At 37.9% G+C, this 17062-nt stretch overlaps 1 protein-coding gene across 2 annotated transcripts in view; it reads right to left on the reverse strand.

The window, feature by feature from the left end:
* Positions 1 to 941: 941 nt before the first annotated feature.
* setd1a (SET domain containing 1A, histone lysine methyltransferase) overlaps positions 942 to 17062 on the reverse strand; it is a 28846-nt gene continuing 12725 nt past the window's right edge. The window contains exons 10-21 of one of the 2 annotated variants that reach the window (XM_051098941.1): positions 15827 to 15914; positions 15516 to 15679; positions 14352 to 14388; positions 13994 to 14201; positions 13860 to 13912; positions 11280 to 12610; positions 7672 to 8062; positions 7303 to 7481; positions 6637 to 6747; positions 4896 to 5015; positions 4634 to 4771; positions 942 to 2833 (exon numbers count right to left, since the gene is read on the reverse strand). In XM_051098941.1, coding sequence (XP_050954898.1) covers positions 2660 to 2833; positions 4634 to 4771; positions 4896 to 5015; positions 6637 to 6747; positions 7303 to 7481; positions 7672 to 8062; positions 11280 to 12610; positions 13860 to 13912; positions 13994 to 14201; positions 14352 to 14388; positions 15516 to 15679; positions 15827 to 15914 — 2994 coding nt within the window. In that variant the 3' untranslated portion in view covers positions 942 to 2659. The remainder of the gene's footprint in view (positions 2834 to 4633; positions 4772 to 4895; positions 5016 to 6636; positions 6748 to 7302; positions 7482 to 7671; positions 8063 to 11279; positions 12611 to 13859; positions 13913 to 13993; positions 14202 to 14351; positions 14389 to 15515; positions 15680 to 15826; positions 15915 to 17062) is intronic. The other variant, XM_051098949.1, reaches the window with a different exon arrangement.

Below are 17062 nucleotides of genomic sequence, written 5' to 3' on the forward strand. Positions count from 1 at the left end.
TTCTTCAATGAATCCTGTGAGCTTAACATTGACGTTTCCATTTCCTGTATCATTTTTGAGGAGGTGTGTGTCTTCCTCTCTGAGAGCTGCATGCTTCCGCCTCAGCTTTTACAGCTCGAATACAGGAACATGGTTAGTGAGAGAAATAATAATAATAATAATAATAATAATAATAATAGAATCAAAATAAAATTAGCATGCAAAAATACAATTACAATCACAAACATCTACAGTGTATTTAGAGTCTGTTATTTATATTTGTAACAATAGCCCAAATCTACAAAAATCCAAAGACAGTTTAGAAATGCTACTCACTTTCAGTTGTTTATGCCTCTGTCAGCAGCAAAAGAGATAATGCTTATCCAACTAAATCCTGCTGGGAAGCTGGCCAGGAGCCATGATGCAGACTTGAAAACTAAAATTTGAGCACAGTGTACTCTATGCAGGAGCTGGAGGTGGGGAAAATACTGCCAAATGACATCAGTGACACTTACAGTTGAACATGACAAAAGATTGCATTTCAGTGCTGTTTTGTTGTTGATTGTCAGTGGGGTGATGTAATTGGATTGTAAAACAAAATAATAGTCTGCAGTATGCTATGAATGTAACATTGATACAACTATAATATGCCAATATTTGGTAATCATCCCAAGGCAAGCATCTGTCAAACAAGTTGTTCAACAATTGTGTTGTTCTTTACCTTTAGGCTAAAACAGGCCTTGGAAACACTTCTTTTTCTGCATGCAGCAAGAGCCCTGGCAGTGCTCATGCCTGAATGTAAGAACGCTTGATGGGTCATATTTCGTATAACTATAAATGCACGGCAGTGGCCACGTCTGAAATAACGTGCAACGAAGGCCTGTAATTTGCAAACCCATGCATGTGCACGCACAAACACGCCTCTGTTTGAAAAGTGTGGGGGAAGAAAAACTGAACAGCAATTATTTTTTAAAAAATAGTTTAATGCACCATTAATAAAGGGTCCAACGCATTAATACAAGAGAAATATTGCAAATAATATTAAAACTTTAAATCAAATTAAAAGGAAAAACAACAAAAACAAAACAAATAAGATAACTGAATGATAGGTATGTACAATTATTTTCTTGCAATGGGAAGTAGGAAAAGGATGAACATATTTACAGACTAGAACCAGTGTGTTTCTACGAGAAACAAACACCTCTACAATATTTACAGGTAATTCTTTTTAACTTTTTTGTCCTTTTCGCTTTTTTTATGGTTACACTTCTGTGGATCAGTTTTTACTGAAAGACTGCAGTAAATCTACATATTTTACAGGTCTTCCTCTCAAAGGAACAGAATGCTGGCGAGGCCCTCTGACAAAGTGAGGAAAAGGGGAGCAAAGATTTAATGACAACATGTCAATTTAATGGCAGAGCGGAACAGAGAGAGAGAGAGAGAGAGAGAGAGAGAGAGAGAGAGAGAGAGAGAGACACGACCACTAATACGAAAGGACAAAACAGAAGAAACAGACAACCACCTGTTCTAGTATCTCTGCAGATGCGCATTGGGAATTGGGACATCCAATTTGTAGTGAAATATGCACACCTAATTTTGGATCTTGGCTCTTTTGACATTGAGCTATTAGGAAATGTATATTTTACAATCACATTCTCCTTAGCAGAGGAGTGCTTTGTCTCTAAACATATGCCCCCTAAAATTCCTCCACAATTCCTTAGTGGTCTGCAATAATGCTAAAGGAAAACTCAATATTTCCATTCTTTTGCTAAAATATCAATGTGCATATATTTATGCAACGACCTTATCTGTCCTCCTTGTATTGCTAAAAACTATGAATAGAAGGGCTATCACTTCATATAAGGGGTGTATTAAAAGGATGGCAGGTACATGATAACCTCTAGAATAACTGCTTTTACAGTGCACTGGCATCGTAGCAACTAATTTGTGAAAAATAACAGAAAGCAGTAAATGTATAATGTAACAACTTACTAGACCATTTTGAAGATGCTGGAAGAGGAGACATTTTTAATTAAGATCGGTTCAGCGTTGAAAAAGTTTCAAAAGAAATGTGTGCGCCAAAACAGCTTCGTATTAAAAAAAAATAGGAAGAGGTGATACCACGCAGATAATCTGAAAAAGATCTGACCTAAATGAACGGACAGGCATCAGAACAGGGACAATAAATAATAAACTAAAACTATCACTCTCTCTCACGAAAGGGTGGAAAGTCTTAAACCCATGTCTTTAGGTAGGTCTTTAAAAGTTGCCCTTGAAAAAAAAAAAAAAAAAACCTAGCACTTGAAGGGTGTTTGCCACTGTCAAACGTTGTGCATAAGTGAGCAAAATGTGTGTGTGCAGTTGTTGAACAACTTTGAAGCACAGACCTTGGCAAAACAACGCCACTAAACACAGCTGCAACAGGAAGAACGAACTCAGATAAGAGCCAGGTCAGGAGAGAAAAAAAAAAAAAAAAAAAAAAAAAAAAAATAAACAACTTGAGGCAGTGCTGACATCCCAATGACCATCTGATTAAACATCTTGACACATCTGTGTCCGTATAGAAGCTTTTCAAAGAGTCTGACCAAATGTTCTCCCATCATACCTACATCGTTGTGCGCTGAGAAAAGCGGAAAAGTTGATTGGCAAGTCATGTATCAGGGGAAGGTCTAGGACACTTTTAGTTGAGGGTTCCTCTGCAGTTCTCCGTGCCACACAGACATGGGATTTTGTTCTCTTCGATGGGGAACTTGTAATCGTACGTGATCTCCTCGTTCACACCGATAGGCTGCTTGGAGTAAATGACTATCTTCTTCTGGGACTCGATGGTGATCACTTTGGCGTAGCAGTTCGGCTGTGAGGGAGGAGTACATGAAATCATGAACAAGCTGCAGAACTAATACGCGTTTCTTGTATTAGATTCCCTCCCCTAGGAGAATTGGGAAATTTAAATGTTGCATTTCTGGCATGTTCGGCATAGCTCTGTGGGGTATGTATGAGCTAAGTTTCAGTTGCTGGAGGGGATGATCACCATGGTGCAAAACAAATTCCAATCGCCATTGGAGAGGGAACAACACATGCTTTTTTTTTAAATGGCGTTTACAAAGCATGTAAAAGACGAGATGCAAGTCTTATCAGCAATAAATGAGTAAATCCTGCAGATGCATCGAAGCACATCAGATAGAAGACAAAATCTGCAGATCTGGAAGACCATCTGTAAACATAAGGGATGTGCCTGAAGCCAAATATCATACTAAGGAAGTTAAACGTTCTATAGAGCCTCCCTGGAAGGACATGTTGATGGAAAAAATACATGACGGGAAAAAATGAGTTTCAATGTTTGTGTGTTATCTTGCAATAATATAGTTGGGTAAATGTATTGTATATAATTTGTGGGGAGCCACTATCAGTATGCTTTCCAATGTGTGCTCGCTTTTTTACTTTCACTTTCAAATTTCAAGATCCCACGCACTATGAATCAGGAGCAGTGGTACTGATTTTACAAGATAAGATATTTGTTGGTGATCTAATTTCCTGCAGATTTTAGCTCCAACCTCCAGCATTTCTTATTTAAGATCTGCTGTTAAAAACTAAGCTCAGAATCGAGATGCATTCAGAAAAGCTCAGAATCAATCCACGAATTGCAGTGCATCAATTTACCACTGCAGCCCTATCATCTCTCCTTATTATCTCCCTTTAGAGGCTCTATAGAATGTGTCAATGCCTTTCTAAATTCGGATTCAGAATTTTGGCACATCTCTAGTAAATATTCACATTCATAATAGGACTTGACAAAAGGGACTGTCCCTTTGACAGTTAAGGGGATTTTCACTGGCGCAACGTGTCTCCAATGTAAACATTTAAGTGACTTTAAACCATTCAATCCCAAGACGACAGAAAAGGGAACTCAATCGAATACTTGTGCGCTGCCACACTGAGAATTCAAAATCTTTTGACATTTAAGAGGTCACTGTACTATAAAAACATCCTGTAAGTTTTAGAACTCAAAACTTCCTTAAACAATTTGACACATGATTTTCAGAAAGATTGAAACTAAAAAAAGCTGCTGTGATAAATATATCTGATCTGACAGTAATGTCACACCACACAAGTGTGAGTAACTGTTTTCGCTTTGTACTCTGCTTTGTCTATTTTTACAGATCACGTTATATGTACTGTGTATTTATACCTTTTTTTAAAACGAAAACACAGTAGCATTCAATCTATGAAGGATGTAGGTTGTCAAACATACACAAGTGTTAGCCAATCGTAGCAGAGGGCATTTACTTCCCAGAAAATATCCTATTTGTTCTCATTTATTATTATTATTTTTTTTAATGTAAAAACGTCATAAGTGGACCTCAGAGAACAGTATAAAATAATAAAAAAGGCAGTTTGTGACCCCTTTAAAGCACTGATTATTTCATTTGTAGCTTTGTTCTACTGTATTTATTTGTGTTATTACTTGGTTAACCTTGGATAACCTTGATTTAGCATGACTATGCTAGATCTCCTTCAGTTTAATGTAATACTCTTGGTGGGTTTATATAAAAGTTGTAGCTATTCACATTGGGAGTGGCAGCAATGTGTTTATCAGAAGCCCTGTGGTATTTGAGATATGTGGATCCACATGCATCACTAGGACGGTACTTACCGTGCAGCAGTGGTTAATAAATCGAGCCAAGTTGCCACACTTGGTGGCGTCAATGATAGTGTCATGATCGACACGGAATAGATAGCTGCTCCCGATGCCTTCTTGGGCATATCGCTTCTCCCGGTTATCGGCAACCATCTACAAATGGTGCAAACACACACAATATTACTACCAACGAATCAACAAGTACGTGTTCCTCAAGAGGAACCAAACTCACTTCCTAGTACAGATCAATTAATAGCTATTAAGCATGAAGGGTTACCTGTCTGATACTCTGTCCCACATATTCAATGACCATTTCATCTGCAGCAATGGGTTCCATGGCAAACAGACCCCATTCGTGGATACGACTGCGGCCAAACCTCAGCTTCTTCTTACGGAACTGCAGGCAGATGAATTACAAGCATGAAGACATGTAAATACCTATAGGATTGGCTATGTTGAAAAGCACAAGAATACTGCATGAACATTAACCTCAAATTTGGCCATATTCAGAATGAATGAAGACAATTGTGACACTGAACCACAAAACCAGTCATAAGTAGCACGGGTATATTTGTAGCAATAGCCACCCTCAGATTCCAGATTGTCAAATAGCTGTTATCCAAGGTCCAAGGTCACAATTATGAAAATATTTTGGTTATTAAATTCAAAATAAGACAGGTGCATGTATTTAAATTTGGATTATACACACATTTTCATTATCTTTTGCACTGCTATTCAAAAGTTTTGGGTGAGTAAGGTTTTTGAATGTTTTTGAAAGAAGTCACTTATGCTCACCAAGGCTGCATTTATTTATACAGTTAAAAATGGTAGTATAGAAATACTGTAATTTAAATTAATTATTTAAAAATATATTAAAATAGAAAATCATGTATTACTGTGATGACAAATTTTCAGCAGTCATTACTCCCTTCAGTGTCACATGATCCTTGAGAAATCATTCTAATATGCAGATTTGCTGCTCAAGAAACATTTATCATCAATGCTGAAAATAATGTTATTAGTTTTGGAAACTACTATTTTTTTTTTTTCTGGATTCTTTTTGATCAACAGAAAGTTCAAAAGAACAGCATTTATCTGAAATAAAAATATTTTATAATATTATGATAGTCTTTACTGTCACTATTGATCAATGTAATGCTTCCTTGATGGGGAAAAGTTCTTAAAAAAAATAAAAATAAAATAATGTTGCTGACTGACTCGACTAGAATAACACAAGGATAATTAACTGACAACAGACTAAACAATTAACATCACCGGTTAGGAATGCTCCAGCACATACAGACATCACTCTAGACATGTTTTTCCCCAAACAAACAGTTTAGACAATTCCACCTAGTAACTGCTCCAAACAGATTTTAAATGAGATAAATTTACTGGTTAATGTTTTTTTTTTTTTTTTTTGTTTTTTTTTTTACAGCAGGAAGTACATTGACTGATTGTAATCTGGCTTTTAAGTGGAAAATAACATAAAAGGCCCATAGGGCAGCCTTTGTGTGGAAGTACCTCCACACATGCTGCATAAAAAAACCAACCAGACAAACGTCTGCCCTTTTCAAACATAAGGAGAGCATTCATTCATTCTTTACTCAAAGAATATGCAATTAAGGAGGTTCAAAGGTAAAAACTGCTTTCAAAAGGAGCACCTTTTAACTTTGAACACACGAACTCAATCTTAAAGACCTTATCAAATAGAGCCAGAACTGCTGATAATGCTCAGCCATTCAGGGTCACTGACATATAAGTCAGTAGACTTTACAGAGCTGTTTGGAGGGCATGAATTAAACTATAAAAAGATGTGGTCAGTGTGCCCACAGATGCCACTGACTACACGGCCATTGCACTTGCATCAAACACTGAATAGAATGCTATGAATTACTGCACCGAAAACACGTTAAGGGGGGAGTTCGTAAAACTGAAGGAACGGCGAGGTCAAGGTAATCAAAGTGTTGAAAGTTTGACCAAAGTCAAGGCTGTGTCAATGAACTCAGAAACTTTACCTTGAGCTGGTTCAGTTTCAACAGGTCAGAGTCCATCACTGCTGGAGTGCCGATAGCACTGAGGAGACGCCGCTGCTCGGAGCGCCTTTCCGAAAGCAGGCGATTCGAGCCCTATGACGGACACAGAGAAAGAGCTGCTCAGATGGACACAAACTACTGACACAAACTGTCTGCCACATTCATGCTGAACAAAATAACTGAATGAGTTGAATAATTCAACTGCAAGTGTGGACCACAAAACCAGTCATCAAAGTCAAATTTTTTGAAATTGAGATTTATACATCATCTGAAACCTGAATAAATAAGCTTTCCGTTGATGTATGGTTCGTTAGGAGAGGATATTTGAAAATCTTAAATCAAAGGGTGCAAAAAAGTCAAAATATTGAGAAAATCACCTTTAAAGTTGTCCAAATGAAGTTCTTAGCAATGCATACGACGAATTAAAAATTAAGTTTTGATATATTTACGGTAGGAATGTACAAAACATCTTCATGGAACATGATCTTTACTTTATATCCAAATGATTTTTAGCATAAATTTTGACCTATACAATGTATTGTTGGCTACTGCTACAAATATACCTGTGCTACTTATGATTGGTTTTGTGGTCCAAGGTCACAATTACGAAACATACATTTGCGTTATTAAAACTTTAAGTGAACCTACTGCAGTGTCATAGTCTCCAGCTTCCTGCACAGTCACCGGCTGGTCAAGCTCAAGATAGACGTCTTTCTCCTTACGGCTGATGGCATAGTAGCCTTCACTACGAGCACAGCCCGTGACGTGCTGTCTTAGCTGCCCATCTGGTGTCTTCTTCTTCCGCCGGGGGTTGGGGATGTTGGTGAGTGCAGACAAAAGGTTAAGGGAGAAAACCTTGTAAAAATGCACTTAGAAAGCAGCATCAATGTGTAAATGGATGTGTTTAAATTTGGCATTGTGATGATGATAATACTATTGGCTCCTGTATTGCTAATAAAAGCACCTGTTTGTTTGTATAAACTATGTATTTTTACTCTTAGGCAGCTGTAAGGATATTGGTATGAGGGACCCAGTGTGTGTCGTTGAGCCAGTCGGTGCCATGATCATCTTGCAGCAGTTTCTCGTAGGTGCTCTTTAGGAGTCTCATGTCTTCCTGGTCCAGGCCGGTGTTCCAGATGTCATACAGGATGGTCATCTGCTCAAACTCGCTGCGGTTCTTGTAAGAGGGCCGTAGTAAGGGAGCTGCCGTGGGCACGTGTTTGGACCGCCGCTGAGTGGAGGGGGTCAAGCCAGCTTCCTGCAAGAAAAGTCGTTCGCTCTTTCTGACTTCTTCCTTTTCAAACTCCAGCGACCTCTCCAGACCGAAGTCAGAATCTCCTGAGTCAGAACTGGAGCTGGAAAGCTCACCAGACTCCAATTGTTCCACATCCACATCTTCTTCCAGTTCCTGACAATAGAGTATGTTAGGAAAAAATGAGCAAACAGACAAAATGCAAACCAAATGGAGGGATATTCTGCCACTATTTGGCAAACACAACCATATTACCCAACACTGTAGAACTGTTAAAAGCGGTTCCAGTTCTGTGGGTTTGCAAACGGTCTGTTACGTCGCAACTGCCTGAAACATTCCCGTGTGGTAAACTTTACGCAACAATGCCAGATTAGGATACAGACCACTTAGAAAATATAGTCAAGTTTTTAACCAAAGGTTTTTACTATACTTATAGCACAGATGTCAACATTTGGTGGTTTGAACACCCATGTGAGCTCTGGTTTGTGCATTTTAATTCGCAGAAATCCTACCAAGTATGTAGTCTCCCAAAATATGGTGTCCTTTTTTGTCACATCCATAACGCATAATTATTTCCCTTTTTAACATAGAAAATTTGTGCATAGACTGATATTTTTCTGATGTTTACACTCTATCAACAAGGGTTTATTAAAATGTAAACAGATGGTTCACATACATTGGTAACACATCCATAATGCTGGATTTGCTCTATACATGGACCAAAACTGGCAACGCCACTTGAAACTGTAGCGTTTCAAGCTTGTTTGGGATCAGTAAAATTTTTGAAAAGAAATGAATACTACTATTTAGCAAGGGATGCATTCGATTTTTTGATACATCAAGACATTTATAATGTTACTGTTTTGAACCTTCTATTAAATAATAAAATCCTGACATTTTTATCATAATTTCCACAAATATTAAGCAGCACAACTGTTTTCAGCATTGACAATGCTTCTTTAACACTAAATCAGTATTTTAAAATGATTTCCGAAGGATTGAGACTGGATGTTTACATAGACACTTTGCTTCAACCAGAATTAAATCATTCTGATTAAGGAATCTGAACATGGTGTTTATAGCAATGCTAAGTAAAGTAAATGTTTTGATGTGTGTGTTTGTCACAAGCTTTTCAGATCTGACATGTGCACACTACATGAATATACAGTGTTTTGTTTTTGTTTTTGTTTTTTTTTACTGTTTGCACATACTTTTCTCCTACCACTGCTTCTTTTCTTTGTTTAAAAGAGCAGGCTTCAAATTCATCCATTTTAAGTCCTAATTAGGACACGAAAAGCACATAAAGCTTAGTGCGGTGCTGCTAACATTCATCAAGTAGTAAAATCGACCACTGTTGCCAAAACAAGCCATCTGTGGATAAAAGTATCAAGTGAGGACTGATGGGATACCATTCACTTCACAGACATTGAGTGGAAGGGGAATTTTTGAATAAAATGACAATCATTTACAACACTTCATTCTACAAAAACAACAGGTCATTCCATAAGTCATGCATCATCATGACATCTTTGCACACGCACAGTATATTGCACAGTACTTTCTATCCGATCAATATTTCTTTAAAATGAGCATTTCTTTCTGGCTACTTTGTATAGGGGTTTCTATGTAAGTACTGGTATTTCTAATGGGGCTGAGGCTGGAATTTAGCGAGTTTGAAGTAAAAGTATTTGATGGATGTAAAATGTGTCAGGAGCATTCACTCAGTATCATTATCTCATTTTTGACCGAGATGGCTTTTAGCTGGTTTTACATCTGAACTCTTCACGTCCTCTTGATTGTATTCGAAAAATTCTACAAAACCCATTTCAATCGAGTCGGATTGATTAAGTTCTTCACATAAAAGTTTTTCAATGTGATTGAGCTATCAATCAAATAACTAAACGATTATTTATAATATAGATTATTTATAATTAAAATGCAACATTTCTCAATATTAGTCATTTTATCAAATAAATAGAGACTTTGTGAGCTTTGTCACTTTTTTTAAAACATAAAATTCAACTGACCCTAAACTTTTGAACAGTAGTGCATCTTATATTTGTGTTTCTCAGCTACCGTGCTTGGGACCCACCTCCCAGAATGCTTTAGATGTCTCCCTATTCAACAAATTAAGAAGCTGATGAATCAGGTGTTTTAATTAGAAATATCTTAAACATTCTGGTAGTTTGGTTCCCCTGATTTTATATCCTATAACAAATTATAATATATACACAACCAGTCAAAATTTTTTGAACAGTAAAATTTTAAACGTTTTTTAAAAAAGCATCTTCTGCTCACCAGGCCTGCATTTATTTTATCCATAGCACAGAACAAAACTGTAAAATTGTGAAATATTTTTACTATTTAAAATAATAGTTTTCTATTTCAACATATTTGAAAATGTAATTTACCTGTGATTTCAAAGCTGAATTTTTAGCATTATTACTCCAGTCACATGATCCTTCAGAAATGATTCTAATATTCTGATTTGCCACTCAAAAAACATTTATTATTATTATTATTATTATGAGTTTAATTTTTTCAGGTTTCTATGATTTATCTGAAAAAGAAATCTTTTGTAACATTATAAATGTCTTTATCATCATTTCTTATCAATTTAAAGCATCCTTGCTAAATAAACTGACCGCAAGCTTTTGAATGGGTATAATTTATGTTATACAAGTGTTTTATTTCAGAAAAATGCTGATTTTGGGATCTTTCTATTCAAAGAATCCTGAAAAAAAATTACTCAACTGTTTTAAATACTGACAATAATAATAACAAAGACTGGTGTAATGACGCTGCAAATTTAGCTTTGAAATCACAGGAATAAATTACATTTTAAAATATATTCAACTAGAAAGCAGTTATTTTAAATAGTAAAAATATTTCACAATATGACTGCTTTTGCTGTATTTTGGATCAAATCAATAAAGGCTTGGTGAGCAGAAGAGACTTCTTTAATAAAAAAAAAAAAAAAAACTTGACATGTCAGATTATAATTGTTTTGCAAGTGGTATTTATCTGCTTCAAAAAGAATGAGCCTATCTATGTGAGTAAAAAGGGAAAATTAAATTTAAAAAAAAATCTGATGTTTCAAATTACGGTCACAATTAGAAATCTATATTTTAACTAATCCTACTGGACTACATGTTTGTCTCGGTTCTACTGGCAACAAATGCTACACAATGACAAACCAACAACATCATTTTTTTCGTGCTATATCACCACGTCAAGTAGTAGCAGCTTGTTAGAGGGAAAGGTTCTAACGTCTCTAGTGCAAAAACCCCTAACGACAATTAATGTAATTGATGCTTAAGGGTAAATTCTCACACAACAAGTTCTTTAATGAGAACCAAAGAAAAACACAAACCTCTAACTTTCGTTTCCTCTGTTTCTTGATCTGTTTATCCTTCTGTTTCTTAGTAATCTGCAGTTCCTCATTTTCTTTGTCTTTCCTGCTTCTCTTCTTGCTCTTCCCTTTCCCCCTCTCTTCCACTTCCATCTCTTTGCTAATCGATCCTCTCCTCTTGTGCGCTGGGCCGAGGGTCTTGGTCTGCGTCTCAGCCGTGTCCCTGGAGTCACACAGCATCCCAGAAAGGTCCCCGTACAGCTCTGGAGCCTCTGCTCTTGCGGCTAGAGCTTCCCCGATGACCTCTTCAGGGGCTTCCTGAACACCGTGTTGGTTGAGGTCTGCAGGAAGCAGGACAGTGGAGTCTTGTTTCGTCCTCTTTTGAGGAGATGTGAGGTGTGGAGGAGCAGGAGTTTTAGAATAGTTGTGTTCCTGCAGGACAAACAGACCCTCTGGATCCTGGAGTGGTTGGCGTGGGTGCGGAGCGAAGAAGTCTCCCTCTTCTTCCTCCAGCTTGTGCTCCTCTGCCTCATCTGAGGTCTCAGTTTCTTCAGAGTCGATATCTGCCTCCGGGTCCATCTTCAGCGCCACGTCGGCCAGCACAGAGAGGTCAGGCTTGGGGGCAGAGGCCAGCTGCAGCAGGCTGGAAACTCCCAGCTGCTCCCTGAGTTTCAGCCGCTGCTCCAGCTCCTCTTCATCCTCGTCCTCTTCCTCCAGAGCGGGATGCAGGGCGGAAGCCGACTGGCTGAGGGTTCGAGGGCGACCGCGTGCACGGCCCTTCTGCGTGGTCGGAATAGGGACGGGGTCCTCGTAGGCCACTTTGACCAAGGAGGCGTGGTCCAGCGGAAGGTTCTGGACGGTGAGGCAGACGGGTGCCGGGGGTGTTCTGGGAGACTCTTTGCCACGTTTGGAGGGGGTTTTGGCAGTGGGAGTTTGTGGGGATGGAGGGAGACCCGGACTCTTTTTGGGCTCATCAGGCCGCAGGGAACGCACCGGTGGAGGGACGGTGAGAACAGCCGAAGGGGAAGCAGGGGAAGTAACAGCGTTATTCTCGCTGGGACGAGACGCAAACGGAAGGAGCATCGGGACGGGCTTAGAGGTGGCAGCTGGAACAGCTGCTGTGGGCGTGCTTCCAGGAGAAGCGGAAGTAGGAACATCTGAGGCTTGCGAGACAGGAGTGGGTGATGGAGGGGGAGCAGAAGATGACAGAACGGAGGGCTTGGCCTCGCTCTCTTCCATCGAGAAAGAAACAGTCTTGCGCCGCTTCTTGAGTGGGGGAAGGAGGAGAATGGGTGAAGAAGGACGGGGATACGGAGAAGATGGAGGCACAGCTGTAGGCGTTTTCTCTTCTTCTGGTAGTGAAAGAAAGAACAGAGTAAACAAAACTTCACACTTCTGAAAATAAATACATTTTAAATCAGTGTTAATTTTGTTGATTAATTATTTTCGTCAGCAACATTTTGTCACTGATGAAAATGGAACAATAAAACAAAAGCTCATTTTGAATGACAAAAACTATGACGAAAATCTACTGACATTCTCAACAACGAGTAAAAACGAGTTGAAAATGTTAGAGAGGGACGATTTGGGAAGAGACTCATTCAGAACGAATCTGGTTCTTGGTTGGGAGGTTAGATGCGTACATTTGAACTGTATGAAAGCTTATTGATCTATCCGGCGGGATATAAGCTGGCATACATTTGCTGCACGTCTCATAAAACGTTAAAAAATGTCAGTATCTGGGAGTAGAAGAACAGACATATGGATAATTTTGATGACGCAAAAGAGAAATCAATTTGGTCCGGTTTTCTGAGCGCAGACATCGAAGCAGCACCTGTCATACAGTGCACAAGTACTTTCTCGTCACATGAATGGAGAAGCACACAAAAAATTACGCAGAATTGTCCGTTTTGATGAGTATTCACATAAACACACTCTGTTATGTCTTAGGTGAGCGCTGGCATTTTATTGAAAAGAATACCATGTTTATGTCTCTTTATGAGTTGTTTAATTTAATTTTAATATAAAAGGATGTTGCGCATCACAGCAGTTAAGTTTGCGTTTGTCTTAATATCAAATCTATATATTGAGTTATTGATAAATGCCTTACACTGTAACTAAACCCATTAGATTTTAGCCGACAAAATTTACTGTAGATTTAGTTGACTGAAATCTTATATTTAGTTGACTAAAGCTAGACTAAAATAATTCAGATGACTAACATAGGACTACAATTAAATGGCATTTTAGTCAAAAGACTATGACAAAGACTAAATGAAAATTTGCTATCAAAATTCACACTTTCAAACTCATGAATTCGGTCATCACTGACATACCCTCATTCTAAAACCGTTTTGACTTCCTTTATTCTGTGGAACATAAAAGAAGATATCCTGAAAAATGATGACAATCTCTTTTTCCACTGTTTCTGTTTCCACTGACAAATACAATGGAAGTCAAAGAGAAAGGAAGCTGTCTAGTACTTCAAAATATCAAACAGTCAAACAGGAAAAAGTCAAACAGGTTTGGAATGCCATGAGGGTAAGTGACAACAATTTTCATTTGTGTGTGGACTATCCCTTTGAAGGATCTTTAACTGACCTTGTTTGACCTCTGCAGCAGTCACTGGTGATTGTTCAAGGCTTGCTTTGTCCCTGTAACAGATATAATGCATGTCAACGTATCTGTCCACTGACACATTTCTTCTCATTATCAGTTTTCAAAGCGTGACGTACCTTTCATCCTTTTCGGCGTCTATAGCCGCCACACTGTCCATCGTAGACTCATCCATTGTGTCCACTGACTCACTCTCAGCGGCCTGTTCACCATCCTCTTCATCTTCCTCATCGGAGGAAGAGGACGATGCTGAGGACGATGATGATGAGCTCTCAGAAGAAGAGGAAGAAATGCTTTCGTCATCACTGTCTGCGCTAAGGGCTTCATCTGAGAAGCGTGAGAAAGAGAGAAAATCGTTAGATAGCAAAACACAGATTTACAAGATACAATTGGATAGACACATTAAAACATGAAATAATGGCAACAAGAGCGCAAATCAAGGAGCACAATATGAAAGATAAACAAGACAGTTCGTACCTTCTGACTCATCGACTTTGTCGCTGTCTTCATCCTCCTAAAAAAAAAAAAACAGTGAGGAATCACCGGTCACAATAACATGTTTAAACTCATCTCCTGGGAGTGAGAATTCCTCTGTAGAATTTGGTGGAAAAGAAATGCTGCCATCTAGCCATTATTCAATGAAACAACAACTAAGTACAAAACTCTGCAGACCCTAACCCTAACCCTAACCCAAAACCAAATCTCAGAATGGCAACACTCAAAAGTCAAAAGCTACACAACTATTGACCTCGAAAGATTGTATCATAACAAGTTTAATGTGAGAAAAAAAAAAAAAATTCACATCTATTACTATTATTATTATTATTGTATATTATAATGTACATATTAATACATACAATTACATATACACTGCTCTCCAAAAGTATGGAAACACCCCTGGCAAAGTGTGGTTTTGGACGATATCAGCATAAATCCTTATTTTTTTGGTGCAAATACATTAAAGTAACTTGACATTATCGTTGAAGAGCAGCAATAATAATTTTCATTTTGATTATATAATAATGGCAATATATACATGTCAAAGTCAGACATGCCCCTTTGCCAGCTGTGACGCCTGGTTACTGGTTTAAACTTGGCCCAGGTTTTTAAAAGATTTTTGGGTCAGCACACCTTAATAGCGTCAACAATTGATTGCCAATTAAGTTTAGAATTAAATGAATTTAGGCCCAGATTATGCAGAGCTGTAACAGCTGCTAATGTTGGATATTTTGATGAATCTAAAATTTACGTTTTTTCTATGTATAAACTGTTTGTCATAAAGTATGTTTTAGCAGTTTGTGTTGTCCCTTATCAGTGCAGAATTATTACAAATTAAAAAGGATTCATGCCAATATTGTCCAAAACCCCACTTTTCTAGGGCGTTTCCAAACTTTTGGAGGGCAGTGTATATACACACACACACACATCTATTACACATTACCTAAAAGGTAACACAATTAAAAATAATAGCTGTTAATTGAAATAAAGAGGTAAAAAAACCACAAAAATTACATGAAGAAAAAAAATTATTCTACAAATTTTACAAGTTTAAATTCAAATACTAATAAAAAATAAGTAAATACATTTCTCTATTACACAGAGACACAGAAAAGGGATGGAAATAATAGTAAAGAAACCAACCTTTTCCGAGGAGGAACCATCTGATGTTTCTTCTCCCTCGCTGTCGAGGTCGTATGGTTTACGTGCCTTGGCTCTTCTTCTTCTCCTGGCTGCTCCTCTGTCTGCCACGCGTCGATCCTCTGTTCTTCCAGCAGCAGTGTCGACAGATTTCCCCTGATACGAGTCTGAGAGAGAAAGAGAGTAGATGGCAAAAGAAGTATATGTAGGGAGGTTACAGAAGTACAATTATGTAACCATCAAAAACAGAACTTTTGAGAGAATTTACGGTAATGTCGCTAATCCAGCTCTAAACCACAGCTTTAGAGACATACCCTCATCTTCCTCATCGGGTGGAGTGGAAGGTCTGGCTCTCTTCAGCTCACCACCCTCGACAAGCTCCTGAGGCTCCTTCCTTTTCACCTGAACACCACATTACTCATTAGTAACAGTTTTCATATGCGATTATTTCAAATCACCGTAATGAAATGTGCGATTTAACAAGTTATATAAAAATACTGAAAATGTAACAAGTTAGAACAAAACATTGTATTTGTCACACAAGATGCCACACAACAGAACAGTATAAAATTAATGAAAAAAAAAATCTTAGTGCTTAAACTTATTATTGTGCCATGCACCAGAGTTTTGGTAAACCCTGACGTTCTCAAAAAAACGTGTAAACAAATCTGAAGAACAGCATGCCACAATGGACGTAAGGCTATATCTCCTCAAGGCTTCAGCGTATTGAGACCAAACTTGGTGCATGTCATCATAAGCATCACCTGAGGCTACATTTTTACACAGCGCCATCTACTGGTCAGGATATATGAGAAATGGCTTTTTTGCTTGTAACTTCTGAATGGTTTGTCAAAAAAAAAGAAAAGAAAAAAAGATTCATAAAACTGGTCTCTTTTGATTCTGTGCAGCATGCAGAGTCAAATTAATTCAGAACTTCTAATTGACGCAATTTTCCCATGTCGGTTATTTAGTTTTTTTTTAATCCTGTTAATACTTTCCCTTTAAAAACATACTACCACATGTGCAGTCGGCATTATACAGATGTGTATAACCATTGTGCTCGCGTCTTTTGCAGTGTCTTGCACATGAGTGGCATGTTTAAGACTTGAAACTTGACGTGTCAAGTTAACAGAATTTAAACTTTTACAAGCAGCACCACTCAATGTCAACTTCTAAAACGGTGGACCTATCTATATTTTATTACCTTAAGAATTCCTCTTTAAAATACAACACTAATGTATTTCTGTTCTCATTTTTTCAAGGTAAACCAAGCTTTTACTTTGATGGTTTGCTGTGGGGATATTTCAGTTTCACTGTGTATTTGATGGTAGTTTTTCCTGAAGACTCTCAAAACTGCTCTGGTGAAGTTTGAGTAAAAATGGTCAGATCAGAGCTTATCATCGTTATCGACATAAATTTTAATCTCAGTCACAATATGATATTGTTTATCAACTAAGCCTAAATGAAAGGTAAAGACCAATTTGAAAGTTCTATGGGGGTGAAATGTAAAAAATCATACACAAATGTCAGAAAATGTTTTTAGATGTAAT

This window comes from Labeo rohita, chromosome 3 (genome assembly GCF_022985175.1).
Source record: "Labeo rohita strain BAU-BD-2019 chromosome 3, IGBB_LRoh.1.0, whole genome shotgun sequence".
NCBI classification, from domain to species: Eukaryota; Metazoa; Chordata; class Actinopteri; order Cypriniformes; family Cyprinidae; genus Labeo; species Labeo rohita.